We start from the raw sequence: 24,068 nt of genomic DNA on the forward strand, positions 1-24,068 counted from the left end.
GTGTACAGTACCTGCCCTTGAAGAGCTTACATTCTTCCAAGGAGACAGGCAATTCCAGTATAATTTGGCCAATTCTAATGTTGCTGTTCCCTAGACATTTTGTAGATATGCAATATAGGGTTGTTGTTGCTTAGCATAAGAAAAAAATTAACCTTTGAGATACTTTTAAAGTCTTTCACATTTTTTTAAGTGTTTCTTCATTCTTAGAAAATTATTAGGATCTTGTTATAAGCAGTAGAGTTACACTAATAAAAATATGTGCTTTGAACTCTCCATACATTCTAATAGAATTTTTTCTTTCATGCAAATCTAAATTTTTTTTCTTCCATTTTCTAGACTAAATGTGTTAAATGGGCTTGCCAACAATATGGATGATGTGAAGATAAACACCGATATTACTGGTGCTAAAGAAGAACTCCTAGATAACAACAGTTTTATCTCAGACAAAGAAAGTGGAGTTCATAAACCAAAAGATTGTCAAACATCATTTCAGATAAATAATACGCTCACTCTGCCTGAAGAACTGTCAAAGGACAAATCTGAAAAAGCCTTAAGTGGAGGCCAGTCTACTCTGTTTATACATGCTGGTGCTCCTACTGTTTCTAGTGAAAATTTTATCTTGCCTAAAGGAGCTGCTGTTAATGGACCAGTTTTACACTCCTCCTTAGCTAAGACTTCCAATATGAATAAAGGCAGCATTTCATTAACCACTGGACAACCTGTGGATCAGCCAACAACAGAATCTTGTTCAACTTTGAAGGTGGCACCTGATCTTCAACTATCTACACCACAGAAAGCAAATCAACACCAAGTTTTATTTTTGTTATCAGATGTAGCACATGCTAAAAATCCAACCCATTCCATTAAAAAACTACCTACCTCTGCTTCCGTTGGTTGTGACATTCAGAATTCAGTAGGGAGTAGTATAAAGTCAGAGAGCACTTTAATAAGTCAAGTAGAGGTGGGTGAGGATAGTGATGATTTATTGGTAAAAGATGATTGTGTTGATACATTGACAGGAATTTCCTCAGGTACAGATGAATTTAGGTCAGAAAATGACACAAACTGGGATCCCCAAAAAGAGTTCATTCAGTTTCTTATGACTAATGAAGACACAGTGGATAAAGCTCCAGTTCACTCTAAAGTAGGTCTAGAGAAAAAGAGAAAGCGAAAAATGGATGTAAGCAAGATTACTCGTTACACTGAGGATTGCTTTAGTGATTCTAATTGTATACCCAATAAGTCAAAAATGCTAGAGGTAGACTTTCTGGAACAGAATGAAGAACTACAAGCAATAGACTCACAGAAATATGCATTATCAAAAGTGAAGCCTGAATCAACTGATGAAGACTTGGAATCTGTGGATGCTTTTCAGCATCTAATTTATAACCCAGATAAGTGTGGAGAAGACAGTTCACCTGTTCATAGTAGCACTTTTCTTTCAAATACCTTAAAAAAGAAATGTGAAGAAAGTGATTCCGAGTCACCTGCTACTTTCAGCACTGAAGAGCCATCGTTCTACCCCTGTACAAAGTGCAATGTGAATTTTAGGGAGAAAAAGCACCTCCACAGGCATATGATGTATCATTTAGATGGGAATAGCCACTTTCGCCATCTTAATGTCCCAAGGCCATATGCTTGTAGAGAATGTGGACGGACATTTCGAGATCGTAACTCACTTCTAAAGCATATGATTATTCACCAAGAAAGAAGACAGAAGTTGATGGAGGAAATTCGTGAATTGAAAGAACTTCAGGATGAAGGAAGAAGTGCACGATTACAGTGCCCACAGTGTGTGTTTGGTACCAATTGCCCTAAGACATTTGTGCAGCATGCTAAAACCCATGAAAAAGATAAAAGGTACTACTGTTGTGAAGAGTGTAACTTCATGGCAGTGACAGAAAATGAATTAGAATGCCATCGAGGCATTGCCCATGGAGCAGTGGTAAAATGCCCTATCGTCAGTTCTGATGTAGCCCAGAGAAAAACGCAAAAAAAGACTTTCATGAAAGATTCTATTATAGGATCATCCAAAAAATCAGCCACCTACATATGTAAGATGTGTCCTTTTACTACTTCAGCCAGAAGTATTTTAAAAAAACACATGGAGTACTTGCATTCATCATCATGCATTGATTCATTTGGTAGTCCTCTTGGACTTGATAAAAGAAAAAGTGACATTCTCGAAGAACCTATCGATATTGATAGCACTAAACCATTAATTAAACAGCAGTCAACCACATTTCCAAAGAACTCTGCTTTAAAACAAGATGTAAAGCGAACATTTGGATCATCCTCACAATCAAGTAATTTTTCCAAATTCCATAAGAGACCACACAGAATACAAAAAGCTCGGAAAAGCATTGCCCAGTCAGGTGTAAACGTGTGCAATCAAAACAATTCTCACAAGACTGTTATGATTAAAAGCAGCACTGACCAAAAACCGAAGTATTTCCATCAAGCAGCAAAAGAAAAATCTAATGCCAAGGCAAACAGCAACTATTTATATAGACACAAATATGAAAACTACAGGATGATCAAAAAATCAGGTGAATCATATCCTCTACATTTCAAAAAAGAAGAGCCCAGTTCATTAAATTCTTTACATCTGTTCTCATCATCAGGTAATTCTCACAACAATAGTTTCATTTCAGACCCTCAAAATTCTGACACCAAAAGGCCGGAAAGCTTCAAAGAACATAGGCGTGTAGCTGTAAAGAGAGTAGTTAAGGAGTCTAAGAAGGAAAGTTCTGTTGGAGGAGAAGACTTGGATAGCTATCCAGATTTCTTACATAAAATGACTGTTGTTGTTCTGCAAAAACTTAATTCCGCTGAAAAGAAAGATAGCTATGAAACAGAAGATGAAAGTTCCTGGGATAATGTTGAGCTAGGTGACTACACTACACAGGCTATAGAAGATGAAACCTATAATGATATTAATCAAGAACATGTAAACTTATTCCCGCTGTTTAAAAGCAAGGTGGAAGGTCAAGAGCCTGGAGAAAATGCTACCCTTAGTTATGATCAAAATGATGGCTTTTATTTTGAATATTATGAAGATGCTGGAACTAATAACTTTTTGCATGACATACATGATCCGCAGCATTTAGAAAATGCGGAAACTTCATTGTCAAAGCATAGTTCTGTTTTTCACTGGACTGATTTGTCTCTTGAGAAGAAATCATGTCCTTACTGCCCAGCAACATTTGAAACAGGTGTTGGATTGTCAAATCATGTCCGAGGACATCTTCACAGAGCTGGACTAAGCTATGAAGCCCGACATGTTGTATCACCAGAACAAATAGCCACAAGTGACAAAATGCAACATTTCAAAAGAACTGGCACAGGGACACCTGTTAAGCGAGTTAGAAAAGGTAAGTTTCCATGCGGATAATATGGGTTAATATGTGTGTATTCAAGTTCAAAGGATTCGAAGGTTTTGCTCAAATCTGGTCTTTTTAGAATCATCTAATTTTGTATTTCAGAATTAATTGGCTTTACGATGATCACTTTATAAAAGATTCTGATGTTACTCTTAAAAAATTTTTTTTAGCTATAGAGAAGTCTGAAACCACTTCTGAACACACTTGTCAGCTCTGTGGTGGTTGGTTTGATACTAAAATTGGATTATCGAATCATGTTAGAGGCCATCTGAAAAGACTTGGAAAGACCAAATGGGATGCTCACAAATCTCCAATCTGTGTTTTGAATGAGATGATGCAGAATGAAGAAAAATACGAAAAGATCTTGAAAGCATTGAACAGTCGTCGTATTATTCCCAGACCATTTGTAGCTCAAAAATTTGCATCAAGTGATGACTTTCTATCTCAAAATGTTATACCTCTTGAAGCATACCGTAATGGCCTAAAGACTGAAGCTTTATCAGTGTCTGCATCAGAAGAAGAAGGGCTGAGTTTCTTAAATGAATACGATGAAACAAAACCAGAACTGCCCAGTGGAAAAAAGAATCAGTCTCTTACACTGATAGAACTGCTTAAAAATAAAAGGATGGGAGAAGAAAGGAATTCTGCTATTTCTCCTCAAAAAATTCATAATCAAACTGCAAGGAAGAGATTTGTTCAGAAGTGTGTTCTTCCATTAAGTGAAGACAGTCCATTGATGTATCAGCCACAAAGGATGGATTTGACTATGCACTCAGGTAAGAGGATGCCTATGACTGTCGTATAGAATTTAAACACAATTTATTATGCTTACTTGTATGGAATATTTGTAGAAAATACTTTCTTAGAATCCTTTTACTTAAGCTGCTTTTTTTGCAGAGCAGAGATTGGTTATACTGTCATTTCTATATAAGTCATCAGTTGATGCTCATCAGCACTGAATTCTCTGTGCCTCATTTCTTGGTCAGAATGTAAGGTGAGAACAAAAACAAACAAATAAAAAGCTGATCTGTAAAAATAAAATTTGCTATGGCTGGGGGATGGTCCTATGGATGGGAGGTCGACGTTGTTCAAAAAGCGTAGCGTTACTGAAATGGCGTACCTGTCCTATATATGCCAGTGCTCCAAGGTGATAATGCGTTGTAAAAGCTGTTGGTTTTCCTTCTGCTCAAACAAATAAACAATCAATCAAAAAATAGACTCTTTAAACTGAATGGATTGGTGTCTGTTGTGTGTTCTGATTAACCCGAAGAAACGTCTCCCTCTCCAATTCCTCATTATATTGTGGGATAGTTTGGTTTTGGAGAACTGTTGTGAGTAGAAAGCATTTGTTTGGGGTTTTAGATTTTACAGTGGTGGTCTAAAGGAATAGAACAGATGGTTTAGGTTAGTGCTTGTGCACCATTAGTTTTTCCTTTTCAAAAGAATAATTTGTGTGTGCCAGCAAGTGATGTAGCAGGTAAAATAGAAAATTGTATGTGTTCTTGCTAAGTCTGGCTTATACTTTTAGACTAGAAAAATTTTAAGTGTCTTTGTAGGTTTCTTTTGGAGGTTAAAAATGTTGAAAATGAACTTAGATGGTCTTATAACTTAGCCCTGAGTTGAATGTGTCTAAGGTAAAAGTAACTGGTCAATGGATTAATAATGAATATAATTATGGTAATGTTGATTTGCTTGCTCTGGCAGACATTGGGATAGCCCAGATATTTGTATGCAGTTTTGATTTAAGGAAAGATTACCTTGTGTTATAATTGGTCTGCAAAACTATCTTGTATGGGTTTGTGGTTAATAGGGTTCTTTCTTTTGTATGAAGTGAGTCTTTCAAAGTCAAATCTTCAACCTTTATGAGAAGGAGAAAATGTAAGGAAGGTGTGTTAGCTGTGTTGACTAAGGTGTGGTACACTTAAGAGATGGAAAGTGTATTTGTGGCTGATTATCATAGTTACTGTTGAAGAAACCAACTGAAAGGTGTTGGGGGAGTGAGGATTGTCTTTGAAGTTAGGAGTTTCTTATTGTTTCAACATGTTTTCTTTCCTGTGATGACTAAGATGTTAGCTTGTTGATCATTTATTTAGCACAAAGATTTTAGCAAAAAACTTCAAATCATTAACTTTCATTATTGATTGCGCATTCAGAGTAATGAACATAAAATGCCCTGAATAAAATGTTGTGTCTAACAGCTGCTCAATGGTGTGTTTTACCACCTTTTCTCCCAGCCTTCATCAGAAAGCCTAATTTAGTATTGAGCCTTTTACGGCTTTGTGGGTAAAACACTTTAATTACCACTTTGTCAACTAGACTTTTTAATTCTTTTTATTGGTAATGTTGTAAGCTTTGAAACTTCTCAACTGAACTGTGCTCTTCAAATCACAGGATTGTATTTTAGGTTTAGGAAATGATCTGCGTAACACAGAAATCTGCAAGAAAGTGATAATAGGTGTTAAATCCAGAGGAGCTCAGAGGTTCATGGCACTCCTCTTCCACATTTCCAAAGAGCATGGGTTGGCTCTAAATACTAACAACAAACTAATCATAGTTAACTTAATTCCCCCTCCTTATTTTAAGTTAAGCTAATTCAATGAACGTTTTTAAAACCATCCTTACTGTGGTACTTTTCTTCACGCTTTTAGCTAAGAAAATTTCACTTTTTGAAGTGAGAACTGGATTATAGTTTTCTTTTGAATGATAGGTATGCCTGTGAAGCTTAGAACATGTGTGCATTGCAATACGACGTTTACAAGTGCTGTTAGCCTGTCCAACCACTTACGCGCTTATGCACGAAAGAAGAGTGCTGGACTTTTGACTGGTACAGGTATGTTTGAACAGATAACACAGCAAGTCTGCTTGGTACAGTACACTTTTTTTCTCACCAGACTGGTGCTAGTTCAGATGATATTTATAGCTTTCTTTGGTAAGCACAGTTGAGACTGAATATACATTAAATTTCAGCAACTTGTAAACTGTTAGATATAGTTTTAAGGAAGTTATCCTTTTTCATTAGGCTCTTATCGACTTGATTTAGGGGAAAAGAAAACCAACAGAGGTGTGAAACTTTTGAGTCTACAGAACTCCCATTGATTTTTAAATTATACAATTTTTGATTTTTAAAATTTATTTTTGTTAGTGGATTCCAGTAAGACACCTCTCTTTGGTAAAATAGATTGTAGTTCTAGCTTGAGAAAATGCTTTATTAGGAAAGGAAATTATTGTGAAATTTCAAATATGTAGGTTAATTAGAAAACTAAGCAAAACTTAAGGAATTTTCATTAGTTTATAGATCAGGTCTTTAAAGAGACAAGCCTTAATAATGGCCCATGTTGACAACTGAATAGATTTTTCTTTTAGTGCTCCTAAACGATGTTTAGGATTAATAAATACAGCCAAGCACATAAATGTTAACATGCACATTTCTGTGTTATTTTTGGTTGGTTAGCCCAACCTTGCAGATAACCTCTTCATATTGCTAGCCTGTGAAGAATTTCATTAACTTACTCACATGTAATACTGCTTCTTACCCTACAAAATGCCTTGCTCTTTTCATTTGTAGCCTTTCAAGCTACCCTGCTTTAGCAAATCCCATTTCGCTCACGTCTTAAAATATACCCTCTTTCCTAAATATATCCACATAAATCCTTTTGACTAAAATTCTCCTTCCAATCTCTTTATTTCTCTTGCTCTTTGAGATCACTGCCTTCTGCTTTCTTCTAGTTGTTGTATTCCCAACTTTTTCGTTCTTCCTCATGTCTTTCTATGGCTTATATCCAATATGTTCTTGCTACCAAAGAAACACTTGTATTCATACTAATGTCTTTCTTTCTTCTGCTTCTTTGCTTTATCCTTTGACTTGATATACAAATGACCAGGGATAACCATTGACTGTATTAAAAAGGATAGAGTGAGTTTTACTTTACTGGATTATAACCTCTTACTATGAAATTTTAGTTTTTGTGAGATTACACCTACCTTCATCAGCCTTGGAAGGTGATTGCTGACATTAGAAGCAGGGAGGCAGTAAAAATAAAAGACTGTGGAAACAGAAATTCATCATTGTTATCATAATCACTAACTTTTATCGAACATTTACTATGTGTCAGGCACTGTGCTGTGCAATTTTCATTTGTAATATATAGCTTCACAACCACCGTATGAGATGTGGGTACAATAATTTTACAGGACACTGGGGCTTAGAGAACTTAAGCAAGTTACCCAAACTTATGTAGTTATTAATAGCAAAGTTGAAAAATCAAGGCTTTCTTACCCTAGACCTCTGTTTGTAATCATTATTGTCTGCCACGTATAGAACATAAGTGATTGGAAATCCTAAAATGAAGTTCACTTTAAGGTGGGGAGCATTCTGCTGAAGACTGAATAAATAAGAGTCTTAGAAAGAACAGGGACCCAAGAAACAGGCCTGGAGTAGATTTTAGAGGACTTGAGAGAAATGTTTCAGTCTGACTATTCAGACAGATGATTGCAAATACTCAATGAGGTACATCTCTCCAGTACAGATTTTGTATGCCATTAAAAAATGGCTTTACCTCATCTGAAAATCTTTCAAAATGTAGGATTAATTATTTATAAATAACTGAGCATAACCCTCCACTGACCAAGGGTGCATTCTCAAAAATACTTTATTATCTAAAAAATGTCATTATTAAAGGAAAAAAGTAATATAGGATGAATGGGGATATATTTCTTTGCGCATCAAGAAAAAAAGAGGATATTACTTTTTTAAAAAGATTTTATTTATTTATTTGACAAACAGAGATCACAAATAGGCAGAGAGGCAGTCAGAGAGAGAGGGAGAAGCAGGCTTCTCGCTGAGCAGAGACACCCCCCCCCACCCCCCCACCCCCGATGCGGGACTTAACTCCAGGACCCTGAGATCATGACCTGAGCCAAAGGTAGAGGCTTTAACCCACTGAGCCACTCAGGCACCCCGAGGATACTAGTTTTTAAAGAACTTTAATATTAAACAAAATGTCAGAAGTATTAGAAAATATAAATTGTGCATTTGGCAGTCCTAAGGCAAAGAGAAAGGAAATGAAAACCTGAAGAAAGTCTAAGATGGTATTTTTCACAGCGCACACCTACTTTTAAGAAAAACTTCAAAATGCATGCGCCCCCCCCCCTTTTTTTAAGAAATTCTGATACTTTCCTCTTGATTTTTGAAAGCTTCTTGACCAGTAGAGCTACATGGAATATGTGTTTGCTACTTACTTATGCCTACTAAGAAGTTTTTTTTATCAGCTTTAGTGACATTTTTCATTTTCCAAGTGGGAAAATGTTCCCAGTTCCCAAGTTGGAACATTGTATTTTATATTTATAAATTCCACGTGCCTATTTTCTTTCCCCGTATCAGTTTCATGGTTTAAGTCAGTGGTCCCAACCTTTAGTTTCTGGAGAGTTCCACTGGATTGTTATAAGGGATTCATCAATTCATATAACTAGCAAGCATTATTTTTCAAGAATATATTGATGATGTTTTAATGAAAGAAATACAAAATTGTGTTTAAAAAACCTTACCTTAATCCAAGTAGATTATAAAGCTGAAACAATGTAAGAAAATATGTAGGACTAAAGCCTCCATAAGAATGTCTGGTACTTAATTCAAGTAGTTTTCATTCATGTGGATGTGGCCTCCTCTTGAAGTAAAAGCTTAGGTATCCCTAGAGTAAATGCTAGCAGTCTGCAGTCTTCGGTCTGGTCTGCATGGTTATCTAGGATAGAACAAATCCATAAGCCGCCTCTTCTATGGGAACTAGCAGTCTGTTGAGGGAGGTAAATATTCTACCTAGCCTGGATAGACCAAAAAGGATGCTCCTCTGCTTCCCCAAATAGCTATTTACTTGAGGACTCACATAATTCTGATGTGATAGTTCTCAATCTTTTTTGGGTCATTGACCTCTTTGAGAATTATGAAAGCTGTGGGCCCCATCCCAGAAACATGTACTTATTCAGCCACAGATAAAAAGTTTTCTGTACACAAGTTTTGTATCTCTTGAAGGTTATCATCTGTAGACCCTTCTTCCTCTGGTGGAGAGCTGAGAAAGAGGAGATGACAAAAGAAAAATGAAGTAGAAAGGACACAGAACTAGGTATCAGGAACCCTAAGAAATCTTTTTTTTTTTTTTTTTTTAATATGAGTTAGAAAATACTTAAAATGCCAGAACTGTGTAACATCACAATTAATTTATATGGTCACAAATATAAATTAAAATATAATATGCTTCATAATTTTAGTAAAAGGACATGATGAGTAATAAAGTAAGAAAGCTTAGAATTGAAGACATGGAAGGGTAGCCATACTTGGGACAGAGTTAAACTGTCAAAAAAGAATAGACTTCATTTTGCCCAGAACTGATCCAATTTATAATCCATAGAGCAGGTTCAAATAATTTATATAATAATCCGTGCAATTGTGGATAATCATTTATGAAGCATTTTTTTAAACTTTTTTTAAAATGGATTTTCTTGTCTAAAGAGAACAGTGCCAAAGGGTTTACTTTATTGTAAATTCAAGGCATACTTCTAAATAGGAATTTATTACAGTTAAGATAGACTACACTCTTAGTAAAATTCTTTTTCAGGTTTTGTTCTCTTTAGATTAACTGCTCATGTAAATTTTTTCTGGTTAATTTTTTCTACAATGTAATAAGAACATTACATTATTTTCATTAAGAATCAGAAATTTTATGTAGCTTATATTAAATGCTTTTAGACTTTTAATTTTACTATTGACTTTTTTGTTTAATATTTAAATTAAATGATATCCTTTTTATACTGGCAGTATTAAAAGCATTACTAAGTTATTAATAGAGTGACTGTACACACTGGGTTAGCTGGGTTGTTCCAACCAAGTAATTGAAAAGTACCTCTTTTCATAAGTGTCTGGGATTGGACAATAAATTATATGATCACCTTGTTATTAAAGTTTCTAAAATATTTAAAATTATTTAAGGCAGAGTATATTCTATCAATGCCATTAAAAAGAACCAAAAAAGAAAAATATTTTGAGATCAAAGTAAGAGTGAATTCTAACAGGTAAAGAGAAGGAAATAATTGAAGTCTGAGTAGGTTGTTGTGAAAGGAAATGTATCAGTAAGGTAAATGCATGTTTGCACTATGCTTTCCTGTGGTACAGAGCCATGTTATCTCTTGGAAAGAAGAAAGAGTAACAGTGGTGTTCAGCACTTTTATTGGAGCTCCATTTTTACATCTGTACATACAAACCCATATTAATACACATACTCATTTGTTCATTCATTATTCACCCGAATTGAATGTGATGTATTTCTATTTTATTCTTTTTCATTAAAAATAATGCTAGTCATGACCCAGTAAATTGATTTACTACCTACTAAGAAGTTACTATCCACAGGTTGAAAACACTCCCCTTAAGTAACTTTTTCTCTTAGGGACTAGTACTGACCAGAATCAACAATAGTAACATTTAAGGAATCACAATACTACTTCTATGGCAACAAGTAATTTTTCTTTAATCTTTGTATTCAAATGTTTATCTGTAGATCATATTTTTAAAATAAAATGCTGGCCTCCAATATTTAAAGTAAATTGGAGATTTCTAGTTACTTAAAATTAATGCAAGAAAAACTTTTTTTTTTCTTTTTAAGAAGGGGTGGGGCAGAGGGAAAGGGAAAGAGAGAAGGCCAAGTAGGTTGCACATGTCCAAGGCAGAGCCCAACACAGGGATTGATCCCACAACCCTGAGATGATGACCAGAGCCAAAACCAAGAGTTGAATACTTAACTGACTCAGCCACCCAGGTGCCCCTGAAAACATTTTTATATGCAAATATATTTGGGGGAAGGGCTTCATTTCATTACCTTCAGAATACTTCCATGACATTTTAGAAGTAATGCAGGATTATTGCTATTCTACACCAATAGACTCACCACCATCATAATTAATAAACAACTTCCAATGAGAAAAAGAGAACTTAAAAATTGATACTAGAAAGTCTTTCAGTCAATACCACCAGTGCAATATATCTACATTCTTTTTTTAGTAAAGTCAGTGTTTTATTTTTCATACCATCCACTTTTAAGTGGATTAGTAGATTATGTGTTACTTAATAGGGTCTTTTGACTGTTTTCAGCTTTAATATAATTGGCCATAGAGGCCTACAACAAGTGCTAATGAATGTGTAACACAGTGCCAGGTGCTGAGTGCGTGGATAAGCCACCAGAAAGTAATTCTTCTATTGTGGAAAGTGCTATAGGAACACTTTTCTCCTGTGGTAGAAAGGAAAAAATAGTATTATGAAAGCTCAAGATGGCATTAAATTATTTGACTTTTTGTGAGTATCTCTGCAATTTTTTAAAAAATTATTATATTGCATCTTGAGGAAATTGAATGTTTTTGTAGTGATTCATTCCACCAGAAAGAGTAGTAGAAACAGAACATTTTTTTATCTTATGATGATCAAACTTTAAAGGAGCAAACTAGCTTTTAGTTAAAGCAGATACCTTTGTAATTACTCTAGACTAGGCTATATGGAGGATACAGGAGAAGTATGAAAACATGTCCCTGTTATCAGGGAACTTAGGAGAGCATATGGGCAACACATATAAAACTATCAAAATTAGAGCTATGCAAGATAATACACAAGTGAATGGAAGTAAAGTATATGTGCTGTAGGAGATAAAGGTGTTTATTTTACTTTAGGCTTTTTGAGGGGAGCTGGGACTTAAGTTGTGTTCTTTTTTCCTGCTGCTCTCACAATTTGTCTCATTTTTAAATAGAGCCTCAAAAAGAAGGAAAAAGGAAAAGTAAAAGTAGTTCATGTTGCTGTGTTTCTTGTCATTATGTTTAAAGTGAGAGATTAAAACTGGTAGTCAGAAAATTTTCATTCTTTATTTTTTTATTTTTATTTTTTTTAAAGATTTTATTTATTTATTTGACAGAGAGAGATCACAAGTAGGCAGAGAGGCAGGCAGAGAGAGAGAGAGAGGAGGAAGCAGGCTCCCTGCTGAGCAGAGAGCCCGATGCGGGACTCGATCCCAGGACCCTGAGATCATGACCTGAGCCGAAGGCAGCGGCTTAACCCACTGAGCCACCCAGGCGCCCAAATTTTCATTCTTTAAACAAAATTTTTCATTACTATATCGTATACCAGGACAATGCTAGCTCTGAGGCTGTAAAGACCCTATACTTGAGCTGCATAAACATACTTATGATCCTGGGGGATAAGTACAACTGCACTAACATGGACAACTTGATAAGGTTTCAACTAGACCCTAGACTTGATGGATGAGTAGTTTTAGGAGGAAGAGATAAAATAGAACATTCTAGGTAGAGCAAAGGACATGGCTTAGGCCCAAAGGGATGAAATTTTGAGTTCAGGAGGTGCTGGAAGATTGAATTACAGGTATTTGGGAACATAGTAATGAAAGAAAGGTGGGGTTGACGCTTTGAATCCTTGCTAAAAATTTTAGGAAGTCATGGAAGGATTTTTTAAAATAGGGGAATAATGTGGTCAAACTTGTATTTTAAAGTTATCCCTGATAAAGTGGACAATAGGTTTCTATATTTTCTTGGCTCTAACTTACCTCTGGAGTACTGTTCCTCAGTAAAAGTGCATGTCTCTATATATTTGCACAATAACATACCATCATTAAACATTAGCACATTGAATTGTTCAAGTAGAATAAATTTTCCAGGTATTCAAAGACTAGTGTCACACTTAATTTTATCCTAACCATTTTGATGATGTTTCTAAAATGTTCTTATTTCTGCCTTGTGAAACTGTAGACTGACTATAATTTAATCATTTGGTAAATAAGAGTCACCCTTATGTTTTATAATACCAGCAAGAAATGCACTGTTTGCCCACAATACTAAAAATTGATTGTCTGATTTATTCACTAATTCAACAAGCAATTTTTTCAGTTCCTGCTTGGTTTATGCATTGCGCTAGTAAGTACTGCAGAGATAAATTGGATCTTATAGTAGAAGCACATTATACATAACTGTAATACAGGACAAATTTTAAGGGCCATTGGAGAGGTACACCTCTCCTCATGATACACTGTGGAAGTTCAGAGGAGGAGGGAAGGTACTTTTAGCTGGACCAGGACCGGGCAAGGCTTTTGGAAGTAACATTTGATTTGGACCCTGAGGATATCTAATTGAAATGGAAATAGGCATCAGGTTAGGGAAGAAGCTTACCTATAGGAGGGCGCAACTTGGGACAGTGGGAAGTTTATTGAAAATATGAGGAAGTAGGAGGTAAAGATGGACGGATAAAGGATATGGAATGCTAATCTCTGGTGATGGAATTAACTTTTGTAGTAAGGAAAAAGTGAAGTTTTGTGGGGGCTTGGGGGATTTTTTGTTTGTTTTTGTTTTTAAGAATTTGAGAAAAGTTAAAGGATTTGCTGGGGAGGTGGAGAAATTGTAGGTGAGGTCATTTTAGGAGTCCTGAAGCAGGACAATGACTATGAATGTAAAGGAAAGGTAATATTATGGAAGTAGGTAAGAATTCGGCAGATTAGTTAGAGGTGGAAGAATAAGAGGACAGAGATAGAGATGACTCAGATTTTAAATCATGTTGCCGGGAAGATGGTTATACCAGTCAGTATAGTTAATGAATCATGGTGTTTCTAAGCAAAGGGTAGACTTCATTGCTTATCCAGCAATAGGTTATCATCTAGCTATTCACTGTAACAGAGCCAATAACCACACTTATTCAGTCAGTAAATTTGTATTTCGGAGAGTGGAACCCTGAAGAGTTTTGTACCATTGTAGCCCAAAATATTTACATTTTATGATGCCTGCTTTTGATGTCATTAGTATAAAATTTGAGAACTCTATTTGGTTAATAATCTTTTTTTACTAACCACTTGTTTTTCATAAAAATCTTAACTAGTCCCCTACCATTTTTGTTCATTCTGTTACAATTTCTGAGTTTTGCTTTTTATATCTTGTTTGATTTTTTTTAACAATTGTATTAACCTAGATTTTTATATATTTGGATTTTTTAACATGTCTAATACCTTTATGTCCTTTGTTATAATGTTTTGTGTTTGCTGTGATTTCTATTCTAACATGAATTTTTTAATGCTGTTTATAATCTGGATTAAGATATAATTATACCTTACAAGTAACAAGGCATGTTCTGGCCATTAAATGACTTTATGGAAATAATAAAACAATACACGGACTTTCTTTTGGAGGTAAGGGCAAGAGGATGACTTGATGGAGGCTATTGTTCCCTCATGTATCTAAGAAGTGGAAAAATAGTATTCACTCTTTCTTTGTTGTGTCTGGAATTTGAGGAATAAGTTTAATTCTTGCTGTGCATTGTTTAGAATAAATATTTAGTTGTGGCCTTAGCTGGAAGTTAACTCAAAGCAGAAGGGACCTGGTCAGTACCATGTTTGATTATAGTTTGGGTTTTGGCTGGAATGTGTAAACTTCAAAATTATTAAAAAAAAAAAATCAAATCTATTGGGATTTGTGCATTCGTGACCTTTAGATATACCGTTATAATTATTGTGCGCCCTATATAACTTGGACATGTTTATAGTAAAGATAATTTATGGCAATATTAAAGTAATGTGGTTTCATTACCTAATTTTATAATCAGAAACATGTATTTAATTACTCCTACTAAATATAAAATGATTTATTTTGAAAATACTGAGGCTTTTAGGGGTCAAGGGAGTGTGATTATATACAAATAATTCTAAACAAAAGTTTTATAACAGATTAGTTATATATTTTAATGTTTATTCCAATTTTAGATGTGTCTTAGTTTTGGAAGAGTGGTTGATATTGGTAAGTGCATATTTTGCTTTAGTAAAACAGCATGCAAGTCCAACCCACCTAAGGAATTTTAAATGTTTTTTTCCTAACCTCTTACCACAGAGAAATAATAAATTTGCTATCCTTATTAACTCTTAACTGACCAGTAAACAACTTGTAGCCAGGATATTGTTAGCTTTTAGCTTTTGACAAGCTGGAAAAACTAGTCCGCTTGCAGTTTCTTTGTTTATAAAAATCTGTGTTGAAGTATACTTACCTTTAGCTTTTTCCTTCACCTAAGGGACGGTTGCTCAGAATATTCTTCTACAAACATCCCCCCTACTTTGAAATAGCAGAGACTTCTACAAATTGAATGTACTTTTTTCTCCCAAGTAGACCTAAGCTTAAATAAAGGCTACCTTCATTTGCATGAACTTATTCTCTGAACCAAGGATAGAAGGCTATTCCTACGCTTAATATAATCCTTAATATGTAGGGCAAACTCAAGCTACCTGCCTCTTCTAGATTAATACTTTAAGCAATAAACCTCATACTTAAAGCAAAGGAAATCTGCTTTTCACATATTTTGCATTCTGTCCTCTTCTAGGTAGAATGTTAAATCATCTAGGACCTAATTAACTTTGCCATGATTGCTCTGTGATTCTGTGTTAGTTATAGTTTTAGTTACTGAGAATGGAAACTCTAAAAATTGATGAAAGTAACATACAGGATCCTGGAAAAAATATCCAATTTTGGAGTGAAACTATCAAGAGAAAATGATGGTGGAAATGTACTTCTGAGGTTGCTAATTGTATATCTATCTATATGCTTAATTTTGATTGGAAGGGGAACATTGCTTTTCATGACAATAAACCCCTTAAACTGCGTTATATGTATCTTGGGAATAATGACTGGTTTGATTATGGCAGTATACCTAGAAACAAAAAATTGGTATAGGGAGTAGGAAAGTCCTTTCCATTTTAATGGGCTATAGAGAGTGGGATTTAATGATTTTTCTCTTAATAGCTATTTTTTTTAATGAGCCAAGAGATTAAGAGGTGGAGCTGAGGGGCTGCCTTTCTCATTTAGAGTGGTAGGTACTCAGATCTGGCTACGTAATATGCAGGATCCAATGCAAAATGAAGATGTAACGTCTCGTGTTAAAAAACTATTAAGAATTTGAAGACCGCGTACGACAACAGTGTTTACCAAGTATGGGATCCTATGTGACTGCACAAGTCATATACCCATGAAGTCTTATAGGCACTTTTTGCAAAGAGAAGAGCGTACACTGAAGAAATAAGAATTTGGCTTCCTCCCTCCCCCATCCCTATTTTATACAAGGTAACATGTTTCTTCTCCCATCCCCCCAAAAGCGATGTTCCTTTTTCGTTGGGGCTGAGGGAAAGAAAATGCTCTTTGCACAGTTCTTTATATGATTGGGACTTACGAACTTTGAAGGATTAATGATAGCAACTAGAACTGAATTTATTTATCATCTCAAATTTGTGTGCACCTTGGGACATATGCATTCTTCTCCTAACTTTTGCATTGCCGTTACTTACCCCACTACCAGTATGTTAATGGTGGTGGTGGAATGATGTCTTACATGCTTCCATCTTTTTATTCCTACCGTCTTCTTGAATGAGTTCTTAGCTGTTGTTGCTGCCTACCATCTTACACAGGCCAACTAGATGAAGACGACCTTTCCTATCCTCTAGTAGAGCTATACCATACCTCTTATTTTGGATGTATATAACCTGGCCATTGTATTAATTTTCACTTTACTCCAGAGATGCCAAAAACCAGTTAGGAACAAAACAAATGAGATGGAACTTTCCATTGTAAGGGAGGATGACTGCAAATAAAAATATTTTGGAGGTAAATGTCAACTTAGTTATGATGTGCTTCTTTACCACACTGAAGCTTCAGATGTTCCTAAGAAAAAAAGTCTTGTATTTGGAGGTCATTTGTGTAGTGAACTAAAAAGAAAATGAAATTCAAACAGATGTATGTAATGGGAAGAAAGGTGGAAAGGTCAAAAGGACTTATTGTTGGAGCCCAAAGTAAATTCTTTTTCTTCTAGGTATAAAACTAAATAAGGCTCAGAAAACAAACTGGAATTTGTATCTCTTGTGTTACTCATTGATTTGCTTTTAACTGATTTGGTTTAGTGCCTTAGACACATTTGTTGTTGTTGCTGTTGTTGCTTTTGCTGTTGTTGTATTTTGTAGCATAGTAGTATGGTGTTCTTTTTGAGCGTTCATAAGTCTACTGTATTTCTCTTTCATTCCTATTTGATCAAACAGCTGTTTTACTGAAAGGAAAGGTATACTCTAAAACTTTGTATATAGCCTTACAGGATAATTTATTCTCCTTACAAGTAAAATACTCTCAGTAGGAAATCAGATCCTTTATAAATCAGATAACTGCAAAGATGTTTTCAACAGTCTTCTAGTTAAAATTGATCACTTTTCTGCCCCCTCCCCCATAGGTGCCATAGGACGGTTTGAATGATTTTGTTCCTTTCTAAAATGCAGTTAAACTCAAGGAGAAGAAAATCAAGATTCTAAAACCAGTCTAGTATTTTGTGTAAATTTTAAGTATAAAAACATTGGTAGATTTAAAATATTTTGGAAGAGATAAAAAAGTGTGCATGTTTTTACTTTTTGACACTAACAAATAAAATCCTGTTACAAAGAATGACTTTATATAAAGTTATGTATTTGGCAGATTATTAATATAAACAACTTTGTTAAACCTTTGGCTATTTATCACAAATATTGATAAGCCCCGTTATACTAAAACTGAATGGGTTAGTGTTCTGTTTTTAATGTTCTAGTGACTCCTGGTGCAGGCCAGAATAAAACTGCTTTTCCCTTTAGATACAATAAAAATTGTTGAATGAGAACATTTGTATAATATGTTTGTGCATCATCTTTTTCATTTAGTGGAGCATTTTGTGTAAATCATCTTTTTCGTGTAGAAAATACCATATGGATGTCCCTTTGTGTGCATATTAACATATTAAATACTCATTTTTTTGCAGATTTTTCTAAAATGTTTGGGCAGTAATGCAGGGGTGAAGTTTGGATGTTGGTATTAGAAAAAACTATTCTTATAAAATGTATTCATGTTTTACCATCTAAAATAAATAAGTGATGTTTCAGGGGATAAGAAATTTTAAAATGATCATGGAGATATCAAGACACCAAGGTGTTTAGGTGTAAACTACCAGAGGTCCCAAGTTTTTCATATCCTTACTTTATGGACAAACTTCCAAGGATGCCCAATGCATGTGGTTCTCTAAACTTACTTGGAATCCTGGGTAATGGAGATTCTCAATCATATACTGGCAGAGTTCTCCTACTTTCCAAAGTCATACTTTCAAATATTAAATTACTATGAAAGCCTATGACATTGTCATTTAAAATTTAGATCTGATCATTCATAAAAGCTCAGTTTCTAGAGTCCATACAACATCAAAAGTCAGAAAATTTCTTTTTCCTGTATTAAAGTCAAAAACATTTCTATATCTCAAATGTCCATTTCCATTTTTAAAAAATTATAGCATCTAAATATAACTGACAAAACATTCTATTGCCTACTTGCCCATCACCCTCTGCCCTTTTCCCTCAATTTGCTTTACACATTTAACATTAGCATTCTGTGAACAGATTTTTAAAGGATTGTTATAATGCATTCTGTTTGTATCCTACAGTAATTTATTTATATTTTAAAAGGAATTTGAATACACTGTGGCAATTTTGACAACCAGCAAGCTCATCAAAGTAAGATTCTCCCTATAATCTCATGATAAACCAAATGCTTATTCTGTTCCACATAACAAAGACAGGGATTGTGTGTGGTTTACCTTTTAGATAGGGAAAGAATAGCTGACGTCTAGTAGCACTTAACCCTTTGAGTTCCCTAAACTCTTTACTTCTAGTGTTATCAATTGCTCTATGCTTTAAAATCCACTTAAATTCAGATTGCTTACCAGTGCAACTAGGAAACTGAAGGTACTAATTACAAAGTACTTGATACCTCACTCTTCCTACTGGTTGTAAAGAACTTAGTTTCCACATCCGTAGACTGATCAATGAAGAATTTCTATGTGACTGTTAGCAACATACTCATTTAAACAAATGACCCACAGGTGTTTTGCAGGAATGCTACCTATATTGCATAGTGGCAGAACAAATTTCCATTCATATGCTGTCTAAATGTCAAAGGTTAAAAATTTGGGTTTTCCTTTGTTTTTTACACCAGAAATATTTGTTGAGTTTCTATGTGCCAGGGTCTTGATTGAAATAATTAATAATTTGTAAGATTTTTCTATTCCAGATTTTGGTTGTTTAGCTTTGAATTAGCCATTCTTAACTTGATTTCCTGCAGTTCTTTACTTACTAGATTCTTCTTCTGAGCATAAGCAAGGGAATACTCTGGGCCCAAACAGGATTTTACTTTTAAAGAGGCAGGTGACAAGAAGCAGAAACCAGCGGCTTGAATGAGATTTATCTAGGCTTCTCATGGTTTTTAATTTTCTATATGACATTTCTGTTAGCATTGCCACTAGACTACTGTAAGGAACTGTGTTTACTGGTTTTGTAATAGTAGCATCTATTCTTTTGGAATCTGGACTTGGAACAACTCATTTCACAGAATCCTTGAATAGCCAGTTCCTGTTCTCTCTTTCCTAGAATTTCCAGGGGATTTCATGTGACAGGTTAACAGAAGAAAAACCATTTGTGTAACTCTTCTGTTATATTTGTTTCCCTCCCCCTTGGATCCCTAGAGATAAACTCTTACCTTCTCTTCCTGCTAATTGACCAGCAGCACCCTGGAATATTGTCATCCCTTTGTCCAAAGGAATGGTGTAGTTATATTCAAAGACCAATAAAATGTTATGTCCTATCATTCCTACTTAGTAAAAAAAATACCTTTTTTCCCTCTATTAAATTACATTTTTTAGAATACGTGATTGAAGGAGAAGTCAAGTAATAGAAAAATTTCAAGAACAGCACAAAATTTTGATCCACTTTTAATATAAAAATCTTTTTTCCCCCTTTAATCACATTTTAAAAGTAAGTTGTAGGAGAAAATGTAAAATTATTTTAAAAATGTAAAGAATAATTAGCATTACGTTTCCAGTCCATTTGTAAATTTATGTGAGATAATCTGGATTTACATTTATTTTTTAATAAAATAAAACATTACTGTACATGCAATACAGGTTGAGTTTTAAAAAAATGAGAGTTGAGCTTTTTTTGCCCTTCCAAATGTTGGGCCAGCATATAATTTTTAAGAGCTATTTGATATATATTTGCTATAAAATTGATTTCTCATTGGCTTTTTATTATGTTGATGATTCTTTACTAAGTTTTCAAAACATGTGAGACCTACTTAATGGAATAGTAATCAGATGGAAACTTAATTTAATGATCTTAAATAAAAGGTTGAAATTTTCCTGGAAATAAGGAAGAGTAATTAGATATGAAAATAACATACTTACGACCATAAGAGGAAAGATTATCATTGTGATAATTGGCCAATTTAGTAATTTCGAGTTTAGTTACATTCTCTCAGTTCTAGTTCGGTATATGATAAAGCATTATTTGAAAAGTAGTGCAGGAAGAATGCATACAGATAGTATTACTGTTGTTAAAGACCCAGCTGCAAGTTTAGTGCATGCTTCAGGGAATACAGATGAATATAGACTTTTTCTAACTTGGTTTAGATGGTCTGACCTCTCTAGAAGTATGTATTTCTATTTTAGAATATATATGAAATGCTAAGTCTTTCTCTTCCCTTTTTTAGCCTTAGATTGTAAACAAAAGAAATCAAGGTCAAGATCTGGAAGCAAGAAGAAGATGCTGTCATTACCTCATGGTGCTGACGAGGTTTACATTCTCCGATGCAGGTATGTGCTTATGTTGCTGTATCTGCTCAGTTTCTTCAGATTTTGCTTTGAGACATAGTAGGGATTTTTAATTTGTGGCAGAAGGTGCATTCTCAGCTATCAAGTTATAAATGAAGTTTTGAAGACGGGCTTAAAATCTTACTTAGCTCATAATACACTGTATTTCACAACGGATGAATAAATTTTTTATATTATATCAGAACTTTGATGATACTCTGATTTATGAAAGGAGCTTTTTTTGTTGTGATGTTTTTATTTATTTGCTTTGCTTTCGTATTTATGTACTTTAATTTGGTTTGATTTTTTTTTTTTTTAATTTGTCTTGCGTTTCTACTTCTTGGGAATTCATTTCTCTCCACTCATACTTCTAAGTATAGCTATACAAACTTATTCCCATAAATATAGCTATACAAACTTATTCCCACCTTTTTCTTTACTCATCCTCATGCAGTTTAAAGAATTCTGAGTTGGGGAAGGGTCATTTGAAAAGAATGGTACATTTTGGTATTATAGTTGTTTTAAATGTATTGAGTTGTATAGGTATTAAGACGTTTTAATTAATTTCAATTTAATAATAATAGTTCTACCTCTACAAATATTACTACAGGTAATATAGCTGTTAAGCATATGAATTGGCAGTTTTGTATTGTATTAAATAATTTTGACTTTATATGTATTTAAGAACTTTTGTTAAGTAGTACAGTTTGTGATAATATCTCCAAGATATAGTGAAGCCTACTTCTTATGTATATGGATTTTATGTGAATTGGTTTTAAATAAAGGGAATTGGTCATGTTAAGAGAACTGTTATCAACTTCTTCTATAGGTTTTGTGGCCTAGTCTTTCGTGGACCATTGTCTGTTCAGGAAGACTGGATTAAGCACTTACAACGACACATTGTAAACGCTAATCTTCCACGGACTGGAGCTGGCATGGTGGAAGTCACGTCACTACTTAAAAAGCCTGCCTCCATTACAGAAACTTCATTTTCTCTACTAATGGCAGAAGCAGCTTCATAGAACAAGGAAACCTTTTAAATAGCAAATTTAAATTGGATGTAAATTTGAAATTCTTTGTCTTTTTTTTTTAAAGCCACGTTAAATTATCCATTTATAAATACTAAAGCAGGAAAATGGGGAAAAGTGAATTACAGTGACATCAGAGCAAACTGAGTACTTCAAACAGTAAGTAGTCTATATATTTTATATAGGATGGAGGATGTGTTTTTAAGATTTACTAAGTTTTGTCAGTTAACTGTGTTCACTCAATGAAAGATCAGTACATGTAAGCAGTCATTAGTAAACTGTTACACATGGATAACTTAAAGACAGACTTAATTGGAAAATTACATTTTCTTCAGTGTTACCGGAATCAAGGTTCTGTTTATTCCCCACAAGACTTGCATTGAAAAATAAGATATTATATTTTGTTTGTATGTATTTAGTGTTTTGTATAATACCAGGAACCGCTAAACTAAATTTACTCAACTTAGGGCATTAAATATCATGTACTTCATAGTTTGAGACTGTTCACTCAAATAGGGCAGAGTACTATTCTATCTAGATGTGTAAGTGTTTTTTTAAAATCACATGGAACGGTTTTTTTTATACTAAAAAGTGGAGGGAGATTTGTTTAAACAAGTATTTCTAAAAGAAATATGTACATAGTCCTGGAAATTATTTGTGGTAAGGAAATATTCTTTACTCCAGTTGCATTTCTCAGACAATAAAGTGGTGCATCCATGCTACCTCCTACTTTGTCAACAAAGATGCTATTTACCCTTTACATTTTTGTATCATAATAGATTTAAAAATCTAATGTTCTTTATTGCAAGACATCCTTTTGTTAACAGATTTGTTTCTTTTTAATGTTTTACCTAAACTTTGACATGCTTACAGGACAGGTTTGCCTCTTACTTTATTTAACATTGTAGAAATGTAATTAATAAACAATGCTCACTACACAACTTAGAATAGGCTTTCTCATTTATATTCCAAATTTGATCAGTTAGCAAAACTTAATACACCAATTGAAATATTTCTACATATGATGAGAATGTTTACAATTTAAATTTTAGAACTTGTTTTGGATGTGATTATATGTACGAAAATCGTGTAACACTATGCTCATGCTAAGAATCGACATAACGGAATTACTGAAATAAATGTGCTGTGAGGAATGGAAAATATGGTGCAGATGTCTTGGTCATGATAAATTGTGATTCTTTTAAACTCTTTCCAAAAACAAAATATTTCTTTTAATCTGCAGTCAGATTCCTTTACAAATAACAGTTTTTGTATGCAAGCACCATTTCATTTTATTTCATGTAGTATGGCTAATACTATAGTTGAAATAAGGATATGCATTGATAATTTTCTTCATATGTAAATAAAGTTAAAAACAGTTAAAATAAGGAGTATTTTGGTAGAGTATATACATACCTCACTGCCAGTGAAATTGCTTTCCTATGGTATATCTCCTTACCAGAAAAATCTCTAAATAAAAAAGACTTAAAGAAAATTATAATGTCTATATTGTGAAGCATTTCTTACTTTTATCACTGGTGGAAATAGTCCACTTGACGTTGTGTTTTATTTTATTTAAATTGTTTATACTTAGCAGGTTACTTTATTTGTATACCTTATATAGGAAATTAGGAAGTTGGATTAGATGGATCACTCTTATTAACCAAGGGTCTCCGGATCTCTGGGGTACTAGATAAGGGGAAAGTACTTCTAAGTTACTTTTATATTTTGAAATGCCTAATGCAAACTGTATTTCTCTATAAATATGAAACTAATTAAAATTTCAGATTTCTTTACTTCAAACTAAAATTATACAAAGTCTGTATATACTAGTTGTCTCCTACAGAGCATGTTTCATTCATAGTTATAAATGAATATATTTTTTAAATTGGACGAATTATTTACATAGCAGGTAGAGTTCAGAAATTTTTTAAAAATTACAGTTTGGGG

At 34.0% G+C, this 24,068-nt stretch overlaps 1 protein-coding gene across 13 annotated transcripts in view; it reads left to right on the forward strand.

Moving 5' to 3' along the window:
• The window catches only part of ZNF644 (zinc finger protein 644), a 101,162-nt gene extending 77,549 nt beyond the window's left edge, over positions 1 to 23,613 (forward strand). For 5 of the 13 annotated variants that reach the window (XM_032360621.1, XM_032360620.1, XM_032360624.1 and 2 more), the window contains 5 exons: positions 337 to 3,374; positions 3,554 to 4,159; positions 6,091 to 6,213; positions 20,991 to 21,093; positions 21,920 to 23,613. In XM_032360621.1, coding sequence (XP_032216512.1) covers positions 337 to 3,374; positions 3,554 to 4,159; positions 6,091 to 6,213; positions 20,991 to 21,093; positions 21,920 to 22,112 — 4,063 coding nt within the window. In that variant the 3' untranslated portion in view covers positions 22,113 to 23,613. The other 8 variants (XM_032360630.1, XM_032360631.1, XM_032360632.1 and 5 more) reach the window with 4 other exon arrangements.
• The last annotated feature ends 455 nt before the right edge of the window (positions 23,614 to 24,068 follow it).

Source organism: Mustela erminea, chromosome 10 (assembly GCF_009829155.1).
Source record: "Mustela erminea isolate mMusErm1 chromosome 10, mMusErm1.Pri, whole genome shotgun sequence".
In the NCBI taxonomy this organism is placed as follows: Eukaryota; Metazoa; Chordata; class Mammalia; order Carnivora; family Mustelidae; genus Mustela; species Mustela erminea.